Here is a 12530-nt window from a genome sequence, read left to right as displayed (position 1 = left end):
ATGTGTTGCTATCCCAAACTATTTGAATGGGGGAAGGGAGGCAGGGAAAACTTTGAAACAGTATATAAACTTAATAAAAATACCATTTGAAGTGTAATACATCTGTAAGGATACTTACATTTTGGAGACTGGGATAAATACAGAAGGAACATAACCTTTGCCTCCTCCATCTGAGGGCTTTGAGACTAAAAATAAATATTAGAGAAATTAAATATTGCCTAGTAATTTTATTATTTATTTGAAATTGTTTATCTGCTTTAAGTGCTGCAGACCGTAATATATTAAAAAAGACATGTCCCTGTTTATGCTTAAATAGGCAGCCACAAAAATGAGGGGAATTCCTGAGATTAGTCTTTGAGTTCAGGTCTTGGTCACATAATGGACTGTGCTCCCTTGATATGAATCGCCATCCCAGAATATAATACAGCAACTGATGAAAAAGAGCTCATTGGGGCTTCAGTAGCAAATATACTATAACTCTACAAGCTTGGAACTTTTAAGCCTCTAGATTTCAGTTCTGCAAATGCTTGCATGGAGCTCTATTTCTACAGATACAGCTTCAGCAACGTCTTTTGCATGAAATTAAGCATATACAGAAATTTTTAGAGGACTGGAGCATTAGGCAAAGTCCACTAAATTAAAAGGAAAAGGCAAAACATTTGTAGCCTCCAGATATTTTTTAGTAGTGTAGGAATTTGAATTCAAATGGAATTGTAACCTTTTATACTTAAAGTCCAGAAGAATGTGTATTATCTATTTAAAAAAACTCAAGGCTTTGAGGGCTTTTTTGAGAGAGAGCAAGTTTGATCTAAAAATGTAACTTGCACACGAAAGAACATGGGCCTGAATGTATTTGGAGCCATTCTTGTCTAGCCTTTTCATATTTTCTAGTGCAGTTGCCAGGGGTTTTCAGGAACGTCTGCCATAATAATTTTGTAATTGCGCAGTATGTTGGCAAAAGGCAGTGCAGATAAGCGACCTTTGTTACAGGGTTCCACCGAATGAAATGAAATAAAGGAGATCTTCCAAGCCGTTTGGAAAACACAGAATTTCCTTGAAATTAAAGAGACAGCATGCTACAGCATAACACAGTTATGAAGCCAATAAACAGGATGACTTTTCAGTTTCATCTCCTTTGAACATCTGAGTCACTGAATTTTGTTATCCGTCAGTCAGGAAAAAAAAAAAATCTTATTTTTTGACTCTTTCTACCCTAAGATCTATTTCTTAGCTTCTTTTAAATATTGTTGTCATCACCTCTAACGTAACCTCTAAGACCAGGGACGTATTTACAAAATGAAGCTGTCTAAATGATAGACATGCGTTAAAACAGTTCTCTTGAAGTTGCCGATTAAGGGAGGCATCTTAATCTGTTCTCTTCCTCCTCTTCCCCCCATTCCTCAAATTGCCTCTTGACTTTGCAGCTGCTTTGCAGAAAGGGTAAATAGAGAAATGGAGCCCAACCTTCATTTGGCTGACAGCTGTAGTGTTTGCCAAAAGCCTTATCTTTGGGAATGTCTGGATACAGATACTTCAGAGGGTTTTCAGGAACGTTGTCTGCCATAATAACTTTGTAATCACGCAGTATGTCGGCAAAAGGCAATGCAGATAAGCGACCTTTGTTATAGGGCTCCACTGAATGAAATGTTACGTCTCCTGTAAAAATACAAAGGCACCATAACCACTGATAACTGGTAGATCAGCATCTGCAGCTGGAACATATTTTTGCCTTTCTTTTGCACTTTACACTGGCATGGGTTTTACCTGTTCATACCAAAGTAAGTATCTTTCAAGATATACTTTCTGCACATGTGGAAACAAATTTAAAGCCTGCAGTAAGCAGGTACACCTCCTAATAACTTGTATGTTAATATAAAGAACTGAGAGGTAGACTTTCAGAGTTTTGACTTATGTTTCAGTAAATATGGTACTTGTATCTTGCCCAAAACCATACTAAGTCATAGTACATGAGTTTTACTTTCTAACCAAAGAAACCGTGGCTCCTGTATTACAGGTGTATTGCAGAGTTTGAGGTTTATGTTATTTTTTTTAAATTATACTTACCATTTTCTAACTGATCCACCCACGTAAAGGTAATTCCACCCAGATTGCTTTCACTAAACCTTAATAAGAATGTTCCTGGTGTCTTGTCTTTGAGCAAAATTCGTTCCTTCTCTTTGCTTACAAATCCCATTACGTACCTGAAGTGTAACAGGAGATCATAGGTTTACTTTTGGAAAAAAATACAGACTTCAATCTGTGCAATGTATCTGGCCAAACTTTATATAGGTGTTCAAAGGCTAGTTACAAAAGCTTTATGAGGTCTTGAAATGATGACAAAAGCTTCATGTGATTTACATGTGGAGTATGGCATTAAGCTCAAAGTACTATGAAGCATGATGAAATTTATCACAGTACTTGACTGTACACCGACAAAACTGATAAATAGATCTAAACCTGCATTTCTGAGAGATTCAGTGGTGTTGCCTTTTGGCAAAATTTTCCAAAAGTTATAAATGGGAAGAGGGAGACAGAAGTATTAAACTCTTTGCAAATTCTCTTCTGCATAGCTAAAACTGAGATTAGTAAAGAAAAAAGACAAAGCAGAGAGAGATCAATATGCAGCAGTTTCCTTGTTGCTCACCCGTCAATCCAAAGAGGAAGAATGTGTTTTTTAATTAAGTCCAGGATGGCTTCAAGCCAAACCCAAAATGTAAAAGACTTTCCAGGCAAATGTTCCTAGTGGTTAAAAAAACAACAACAACAAAACACAAACAAAAAGAACACACACAAGAAGAGAATTGTGAGAGTGTTGTTACCCAACATCCACATGACATGGCTATCTCAGTTTCTTAAGAATAATCTAGTTTGTTCAAGCGAGAATGACAAATCTGAACTGCTGTTTTGAGTAACATCTCTCTCTCAGCCTGACGTAAAACCAATTGATTTTTAAGATATGCATTGGAAGTGCCTCATTTTTCAAGAAAAAAAAAATCACATTTGTTGCTTTTTCCTGGTTATTAAATTACATTTTGAGAGAAATGATGACGAGAAAGTTGCACTTCCTTCCAAGGTTCTATATTTGTTTAAATAATGTAGTTAATATGAACAAAATGGGTTTACCCTTTTTTCTCAGTAACTTGTCTGTTCCTCATCAAAGTTACTAAATATATCAACCAACTTGAAATAATTTAGGTCACAACTAAGCATATGAAAAAAATGACTTTATGCTTTATGAAAAATGTATGTTTTGATAGCACAATCTATTGATCATTTACAGAAATATATAGGGCACGCTATAATGACAGTTTCTGATATCTGTAGCAATGTAACTAAGGAGATATCTTAGCCGAAGCTTTAAGCTTCTGGAAATATTATTCTCCTAGTTAAATTTTTACAATGAATGTGATTGTGCTGGGCTACAAGTCCCACATATGGCAAGTGGGATTCTTATCTGTAGCATCAGAGAGACAGAGTTAGGCACGCATGTGGGCGAAAGAGAAAGAAGAATCTAGTTTTACTTTTGGAACTGTACCTTGCAGAACTTTGCCCAGGATAGTTGATAATCATTGTAACTGACTTGTTGTCCTGAGGGCAAAAAAAAAACCAACCGGTGAGTCTATTTTTCTGAAGTTTTGAAATAGCTATAGCTTGATATCTGTATAGTTGGTGGGGGGTGGGGAGGGGTGGGGGGGAGAAGAACAGTACGTGCAGACTTGGAGAGGGATTGAGAGGGCCATGCTAAGGGGCTGTAGATCAGTTTCTCTGTATCCTTTTGAAGCAGCTGATAATGGTAGTTTTGGGAATATTTGCCTAAAGTAGTCTGGGATTTTGTTTCTACAACAAACACTATGTGCTCAGTTTCAGTTTTTAGCCCGAGTGTTACTTCTCTTGGCTTTCACTCTATCTTGAGCTTCTGTATTTTAAGACAATTTATTTTTTCTTTCTTACCGTTCTTGCTGATTTACATGGCACCTCTCAACTCCACTACCTCCACTCAGCAAGAAATCTCCAAGAAACCATCAGAAAAAGTGACTGTTACACAGGGAAACCAGTCTTCGCTTCCCAGCTTTGAAAGCAATAAAAGCACAGATTCCCCCCAGTCTTTGACAAATGCTTCTGTTCTTGTCCGACAGTAGAGGTATTGTTACACCCTCAGCTTGGAATTTCTTACAGCTCACAATATATTTTATAATTGTTTCTTCTCCAGAAACACATAAAGCTTCCTCTTCTTCTGCCAGGTTTCCCTAAGGCCTCTCCCTTCTGGGGGACAGTCAAATGAAAGTGTTCAATAGTTCATCTTGCTGAAGTTGCAGGGCCTCTTTGCTATGCTGTCACCAGTGGAGGATGGGTCCCAGAACTAAACAGACCCACAAGGATGGGTACGTAAAATGAAACAAAACCCAGACCAAACCAAACCCCATAAGCAAGCAGAATGACTTCCTTTTGATTTCAGATGTATGAGATAATTACGTGCTAAGGAAACAAAATAACATCACAGTTCAGTGTGACTCTGATGCCCTCTTTCTTCAGTTTAGCAGCCTGAAGTTCAGAAGTTGAATCACTTTGTGGTAAGAATAAGCTGACGCGTGCTTTTCTTTAAAGAAAAAAAATGTCATTGTGGCATTTTTGAAGTCAGCTCTGGAAGTGGAGGTCACGCTTAAAGTCATTACCTTAACTACCAAATATAAGAGCCCCAAACCAAATAAAATCTCTGTTTCTATACACGTACCCATAAGCTTCTCTGCCAGCATGTTGAGTTGCTCAGAATTGAGTCCACGACCAACATATGATGAAAACTGCCAGCTCAGTACTTCTAAGAGCTGACTTAAAGTGGCAGCAGGTGGATTGTTGAAGAAAGACAAATTCTGCAACAAAATTAGTGCTTTGTTTAGACAGTTAGCAACCATGAAATACACTGCAGGCTGTAAAAGAAGGCTGCAGGTACTTAAACAGGATCTGGAGGTGTTAAAAATGAGGTGGAGGGATATACTGGGGCAAATATGTGCTGGCCTTCCCACCTGCAGCCACCCAGCAAGGTGTGCTCAGGTGCCTGAGCAGAGTTGTAGGGGGAGAGTCCTAGAGACAGCGGGAGTCTGTGTGTGCATCTTGGATGATAAAATACCTGGCTATGCTTCTGGTATTATCGTATGTTAAGACAGTGAAAATATGCTTAAATCCCATCCAATAAATGCAGATATTCTCACTGTACCTTAATGTGTTTGGTGCACGGAAATCTTAAACTGTTACATACTCATACAGAGATACGTTGTTGAATTGTTTGGCTCGTCTTAGTTTTTCGTTTGGTTTCTGGACTGTACATGTAATGCACATACTGAAGACTGTGCGAAGAGTGATAATGAAGTCCAGGCTGCTGGTAAGCTGGCCTGCCATCATTCTTAGGCGCACTCCATGGTAAACTATCTTACCCTTTCTCTCCTCTGAACATCTGTGTGACTGCCACTAATCCCCGACTGAAAGCCTGAGAGCTATTGACAGTACTATTCTACAGTCTGCAAATACAGTAACAGTGACTGAATCTAAAACACGTGCTGAGCCAGCTGGAGCCTGAGAAAGAACGATTCTGCTTTTGCTCATGGTTAGAGCCACTAGAAGGTGCTACTTGACAGTTACAATCTTCTCCATAGAAAGCACTCGCTCTTATAAAATGCATGAGGAAAAGCAGCTTAAGTACATTACAGATCCACCTATACACCTACTTTGACAGTTTTGAATTGTACTAGTGGAATTATTTTGTACCATTTACAGTTTTGGTCAACTGCATCCAAAAAAGGCATTCAAACTAGAATGGCTGTGGAGAAGGGCTATCACCTTTCCTTTGTTTAAGAACTACTACTTTAGCCTACAAAAAGGAAGGCTACGTGTGCATATGGTTTTATATCTGGGCAGGGAACAAAAGATAAAGCGAACGACATTAAAGTATGATGTTGATAACAGTGTATGTGAAGAAAATAAGGCCAGTTTAAGAGGGAAACACAGTCTTTTTATAATGAATGTATTTGGCAACCAAATAATAGAAATGTGAAAATGCAGAAAGTCAGTACTTGCATACTGAAGACCTACCTGAGGATCGTTGGTTGACAGATTGTACCAAATAATAGAAGCCCACGCGTTGGGTAGTTGGCTGACATTGGAAATCATCACCACAGGCAAAGAGCTGGTCTGGTGGAAAGAACAAATGCAGAATGTAAATGCTGCCGAGGAAAGTGGTAGTGCTGTGTTATGCTTTGGGTTTTTTAGCCCCCTTTTCCCTCCCGAAGCATATGCTTCTGTCCAGAAGTTCTAGAAAGCTTGCATCTGCTTATGGTTCCTGCTGAAGATAGCATCTAGGATAGACAGACCTGTGGTCTGGCCCAACATGGTTGTTCTGTAAGCTGCTGGAAAATGCCTTTTATTCTTGCCCCAGAAAATCTGGCCAGAATACTCACTTCCAAGTTTATAGTCAGTCCATACAGGCAGACCTGTGTTTCAAAGCTGATGGAGTGCAGTTCCTCCGTCACCATGTGAGAGCCCTGAGGGAGTAAGTAGGTTATAATACTGTAAATGCACAGTTGGCATTTAACACTGTTTTAGTGATCTGACTGCTGAGATTACACCACTTGGAAAGAAAACGCATAATCAAATATATAAGTAGAACAGAAAAAGAAGGAAGTGAAGGAAATAATTTGTTTATTAAACTCTGACATTAAATTAGTCTAGAAGTCTGGTAGTTTTTTCTGATTAATCTAAAAAAAAACCCTTTGACATTGTTAAAGCAATACTTTTAAACTTTTAACTTTTTCTAAAATGGTGCTTTTAAACACAGATTTGCACACAAAAAGTTAACAGATCATTTTTTGTGTCTGATGAAGATTGTCTCCAACTTTCCTTTTCCTTAAAGTTTCTTTACTGATTGACAATTCCAATTTAAACAGATGTTAAACTTCAAGGAGAAACAAACTAGAAACAAAACAAAAAGCTACAGCTTTAATGACAAAGTAGGCCCTCATCTGGGAACACAGGTTTGTTTTAAGTATACTTAGATGTTACTAATTGAAGGAGTAGAGGCCTAAATCATTAATCCCAAGTAAATCTGGTATTAAAAACCCAAGCTTTTCTTGGATGGAAAAAAAAAAAGAAAATCTGTTTGTCATAGTTGATTAAAGTTTGTAGTACGAGTGTTTTGTTTTGATTACAAACAAGCATAGCTCTGTAAAGATCCAAATCTCTGCCCCTTGGGAAATAGATCTTTCAAAATACATTTCCATCCGCAGAAGTCAAAGTATAAAAATCTGGGTTTCCTTTTCCTGTTTTCTTGTTGTTGTTGTTTTTCCCCTCCCCATCACATATTTGTTTTGTCAGACTTTTTAAAAAAGAAACAAAATCAAAAATCCCAAATCAAAATGCTTCCATTTACTGAAATACTCTGCTTTTAGTCAATGTAAAATAAAACTATTCCTTGGGAAAGTGCCTTGTGGCCTTATCTTTCCCATGGAGCACCTCCTCCAGGACATGTACAGGCCACTGCAACAAAAGATAGTGTATAAATGAGGGATTGAGACCACAGGAGATCCTCAGGCATCTGAATAAGTCTGCCTTGCAAAGGGGAAATCCACCTTAGAGCTGAAGGCTTTTACATGAAATACTGATCCATCAAATGAGCTCAAATGTTTTAATACAGATAGAATCAATCCAGTTCAACCCATATTGCTAACACAAAGTTGAGAAAGGTTGGTGAAACTCCCCTTCCTGCCCCCCGTTATGATTTTGCAAAAACTTAAATTTTTCTCATGGAAAAATCATCTAGGCAAAAAGTCATATCTACATCAAAGGACAAATCTCAAATACAGAGTGCTTCCGCTTTTTGGGGGGGGCGGGGGGAGCAAGCCATACTTAACAACTATACTCTCAGCTTACTAAACATCCTGTAACAAACGAAGTTTTTGAATTATTATGGTTGCTGTTAATAAAAAAACCAACAACCTAGTTCATGCTAATAATGACTTCACAGACTGTGATTTGACCAAGGAGGAAGTCAGTTAGCAGTTAACCATGTCACAGCTCAGCTGTCCTAATTCTCCACAGCCCTACGTTTTATGTAGGTATAAAGGCACAATGTGTGAAAGTGGGAGTAAAATGCTACCAAAAGTAGAGCACCAACATTTTTACACCTACATTTTCGCATTTGCTTGTCTTGATGCAAATGACTTTGTAAGTGGCAAAGTAATGGGGAGGCAAGTCTTGAGTTTCAGTCTTGCTAATCAGGTTGCAGCTTACTCTGTTCAGAGACACCGTGTGAAGCGTGCACAAGTATCTTCTGCTTTAGGTTTTTGATTAAAATTCTCCATGCTGATCACACCTTTACTTTGTACTTAAAGACTACGTGTAACTTGTGTTTGTGTAACTACATCTATTTGGGCTGTGATATGAGTGATTTTATTATTTTAATTTTTTTTTTTTTTTTTTTAAACTTGCCAATACAACTTTACCCTCAGCGCTTCTACTGTGCTAAAACGTTGCACTCGTGTGGAGACCCCTTAAGCCAGTACAGGCTATTTCACTTCCTAGGTAAGTAGGTGGCATTCATAGAAGCATCTTGCGATGTCAGTTACCTTGGGAGACACTAATTGTTCTGGTAGCTTTGGCAGAGGCTGTATCACTGGCTGCAAGCTTCTGACTCTTGCTTCAGTCAGAGATCTGTCTGTAGATTTTTGCTGTTAAATAGCAGTGCTAAATTTACGGCGCCGGTCCATGGCCACCCTAGAGTTTGCGTGTACTGGTGCCTTCCTCCTCCCTGCCTACCGCCCCCAGTTGCTGGACAAGGACACGCTGCCTTCTCCCCTGCAGGGACAGTTCTCCTTTCCCCTCCCGCCGGCGATGCAGAAGGTGAACCAACGAAGGCCGTAACGTTCTTGCCTGTGATTCGGATTGTGTCTGTAAAACTCCGGGCGCTCGGGGGAATCACGGTTCGTAGGAAGCCAGAGCGGAGAAGAAGGATGTAGGGCAGAGCTGTGCAGGCAGTGAGGAAGGGGAAGGGGCGAGGAGCCGGGCAGGGGAAGAAGGACGGGGCGGTGGTCTGGATGCGGGGGGTGCTGGAGGGTAACTCAGGACTGGAAGGAGCGCTCCACCACACAGGGGAGCGCTGGGGCACGGCGTTCTGCGTGTGGATTAGCGCCGGGGTTAATACTTCTGCCTTCTGCTCTCCGCAAAGCAAGAGTGTACGGATTTTAAGCTCCTCTGGTGGGAAGCAAGCACTTGCAATGCCTTTCGCCTTCTGTGCCGGGGGGTATGTGCGTGTCTCTGAAATCTGGGTACTGCGAAGCACCTGCTGGTTTGTTAGGGCTAACGTGTGATAGTACGGTGTCACCACAAGAGGGGAACCTACGACCGGATTCGGATGAGTATTGGTAAGCTAAGCACGCTTTTGGTCCTGGTTGAGGCGAGCAAACTTCTTTGATGCAAATATAATTATACCCTTACTTCAGCTGTAAACTTGGCCAACGGAATATGTAATTAAAGAACCGTTCCTATAGGAAAAGCTGTCTCAACAAAAAACTCAAAAAGCTTTTTTTTTTTTTCAAAATGTAAATGACCAAAAAGGCTGCCTTAAAGAGGAACGCTTATGTTCAGATTATTACTTCCTACCTTCCGTTGTAACTTTTTAACTATATAAATTTAAGGCATGTAATTAAAATTTCTGTGACTAGTTCTAAAAAGTTCTCATTATACTTACACCATCGTATGATAATTGGGTCCTATACTTATTCTAAGGATAATATATATTTCAAAATCTAACATGTCATTGCTCTTTGATTTAAATAAAATCCAATCTGAAATACTTGTGAGAGTAATCAAAAATAACATGTAAAATAAATGCACAAACCTCATTTCCTTTGCTTCCAGCACTTGATTTCATCTCTTTGGGTTGCTGTATAAAGGAAAACAATATTTATATGCCAAAGAAGCTACAGACAGAAGTACATATAAAGAATATAATTTGTAACCATGATGTTCTTAACATAATAAGGTTTTATTTACAATATACAAATATGCTGTAATGAAGGCTCTGACACTATGCCTTGAAAAGTCTATTCAGTGAATAGTATTTTGATATTTTTAAAGAATTTTTTAAGAAATTAAGTTAATGTAACAAAGTGTTAATTAGGGTGCTTGTGAAGCGTATAATACAAAAAAGCACTAAAGACCCTCCATCTCCTTTTGCAAAACTACACTGATGTACTGCATCTGTGGTTAACCCAAAAAAAAAATACCATAGGTGAGGAAGTCTAGTCAGAAAGCGTGACTCACTGGGATATTAGAGAAGTTACAGAAGCAGTACTATAGTCTCTCAGAAGACAGTTATTGCAGGCATTAATTTCAACTAGATCTAAAGCATTCAGTTATATATTTCCCCTAGACAATGCTGGTGTAGTTTGGTTTTGGGGTTTTTGTTTTGTTTGTTTGTTTGGGTTTTTATTAACAAAACTCAGTTTCTGAGAAGCTATGTAATTCAGCATGATTTGTCTTTTCCTTTTTCTGGTATTAATTAGGATTTGCTTTGTCATTTCTGTGAAAATACATAGTCTTATGGAATGGATAAAGTATAGAATGGGATAAAGAGGTTCTAGGAGTAAACTGTCTGTATAAGGAAAAGCAAAATGAGTGTAGACTTGACAGTAATACAGTTCTCCCTGCATAGTTTTTAAAGAATCTTTTATTTTTTTACCAGAGGTACGTGACTGGAAAAAAAGCAGTCAAACTTACCAAATGTCGAAATTCTACCGACAGGCTTCCATTTGCGGATTCATCCATGTTCATTGCTTTCACATGTGTTCCACACAGAACGAATCTACGATTACTATGGAAGACGTTACACTTACGTACTCAAATAATATGGTATTGGATAATTTAAGAAATATGATATTTTATTTTCTTACCTTACAGTTGAAACATTCCTAAAGTAGAAGAGAGGCAGGGGGGAGGAAACAGATTGTGCATCAGTAAATGTGTAAGACATAACTTGTACTGAGAAACATACCTTGAGTTGGTAGATTTTGCCTTGTCAAAGTTAATTCGTATTACCAATACAACTGCAATTTTTAAACTAAAGAACTGAAATTTATACTGTCCAGTTAGACTTTTGCACCTGGCCAGATACAAGTAGTATATTTTATCTAGCTTTTTTCCCCACCATTGGAATGATATGTGGGTATTCAAAGCTGCAGTGCTCTCTAATTTCCTGCGTGCCAGTGTTCTGGGACAATACAAGCCTGTGTAGATAGCTCATAGTGTACTGGGAGAACATGTGCACAGCAGCAAATTGGACGGTACACAGCTTTTGAGAGAAACAGTCCTGGCTTCTCGCCTGCTCCTTCCTCACTGGCTGTTTTCCTTCCTTTTGGGTCAACATCTATGTCTGCGTGGTCAAGGTGTTTTTTAGGGGCCTGCAGAAGCACAACAGCCAGAAGAAGGGAGGGTAGCTGGTACCTGTGGCTGGGGATTGTGGGCGGTGAGGACTCGGATCACCTTTGCTGATTTTGAAATCATACCTTGACAGCAAGTCTTCTGCCCCATGTTTTATCCTGCTAGGGTGCCCTGACCGATCTGTAACCAACCTTGCTCTACAGTACTGGGTATTGCTCAAAATAATACACCTTGCTGAGAGAAGATGCATTAACTCAAATAGAAATAAATACTCCAGGCAGCATTAACACTGTCTTCACAAACCTAGTATAGACAGGGTCTGAGATGCTTTTTGCTCAGGAAATTATAATCAACAAAAGAAGCTGGGGATCCTGTTCATTTGGGACTGCTGTAAGAATTAATGGGAACACAAAGGAGAAGCTAACACCTTAGAAAGGAGGAGTTTATGTAGCAGTCTTAATTTCAGGCAGGGGTAAAACTCTGTAAGCTGCCATAGTTACTAATTACAGCACTAGCTTTTCAAGCACAAGCTTCATGTACTACCCCGAGCAGCTGCATTGAAGGTACTGGGCCTATTAATGCAAGCAGAGATAAGTGGTATTTCAAAGCTGACTATCCCATAAATGCAATACAGTTTGATTTAAAGTTTTCGTGTGATGCTACCATTTCAGACTGATTAATTTTATCTAAGTCTTGAAACAAATCTTAAATGGACTTCTTGCTTCCAATTTGAAAACATCAATTGGACATAGCAGCTTTTTTTAAAAAAGAGACAAAGAAATCTTCCACATTAAAAAAAGAAAATAATTTCCCTGATGTTTTAACTGTTTTGGTTTGGGGTTTATTTTTTTTTCTTTTTCTTTTTAGAGCAACCTCTAAATAAGATAGGGTAACAATTGAAAAACCTGTTGTCTCTGTAGGGAGAGAGAGAATATCTTCACTTTAAAGTTTCTTACTTGTCAATAGTTGCTTTCACTCTGATCTGGTAGTTCAGCTCTGGCAATTTAATTAGCAACCTTCAAAACAGAAAATGTAAAAGTTAATATTAACAGAATAAATTTCTCACCAGAAAATATTGAAGACCAGTAGCTCCACACTAAAGTATC

General features: G+C 38.7%; 1 protein-coding gene across 3 annotated transcripts in view; it reads right to left on the bottom strand.

The window, feature by feature from the left end:
• Window positions 1–12530, bottom strand: part of STAT4 (signal transducer and activator of transcription 4) — a 43382-nt gene that overhangs the window by 4314 nt on the left and 26538 nt on the right. For all 3 annotated transcript variants that reach the window (XM_069781876.1, XM_069781874.1, XM_069781877.1), the window contains exons 11-22: window positions 12381–12440; window positions 10938–10955; window positions 10765–10858; window positions 9884–9928; window positions 6450–6533; window positions 6085–6183; window positions 4733–4868; window positions 3536–3588; window positions 2645–2739; window positions 2065–2201; window positions 1465–1656; window positions 119–185 (exon numbers count right to left, since the gene is read on the bottom strand). In XM_069781876.1, coding sequence (XP_069637977.1) covers window positions 119–185; window positions 1465–1656; window positions 2065–2201; window positions 2645–2739; window positions 3536–3588; window positions 4733–4868; window positions 6085–6183; window positions 6450–6533; window positions 9884–9928; window positions 10765–10858; window positions 10938–10955; window positions 12381–12440 — 1080 coding nt within the window. The remainder of the gene's footprint in view (window positions 1–118; window positions 186–1464; window positions 1657–2064; window positions 2202–2644; window positions 2740–3535; window positions 3589–4732; window positions 4869–6084; window positions 6184–6449; window positions 6534–9883; window positions 9929–10764; window positions 10859–10937; window positions 10956–12380; window positions 12441–12530) is intronic.

Source organism: Haliaeetus albicilla, chromosome 4 (genome assembly GCF_947461875.1).
Source record: "Haliaeetus albicilla chromosome 4, bHalAlb1.1, whole genome shotgun sequence".
NCBI lineage: Eukaryota > Metazoa > Chordata > Aves > Accipitriformes > Accipitridae > Haliaeetus > Haliaeetus albicilla.
Note: the sequence above shows the minus strand (reverse complement) of the source record. Positions and strands in the feature narration are given on the sequence as shown.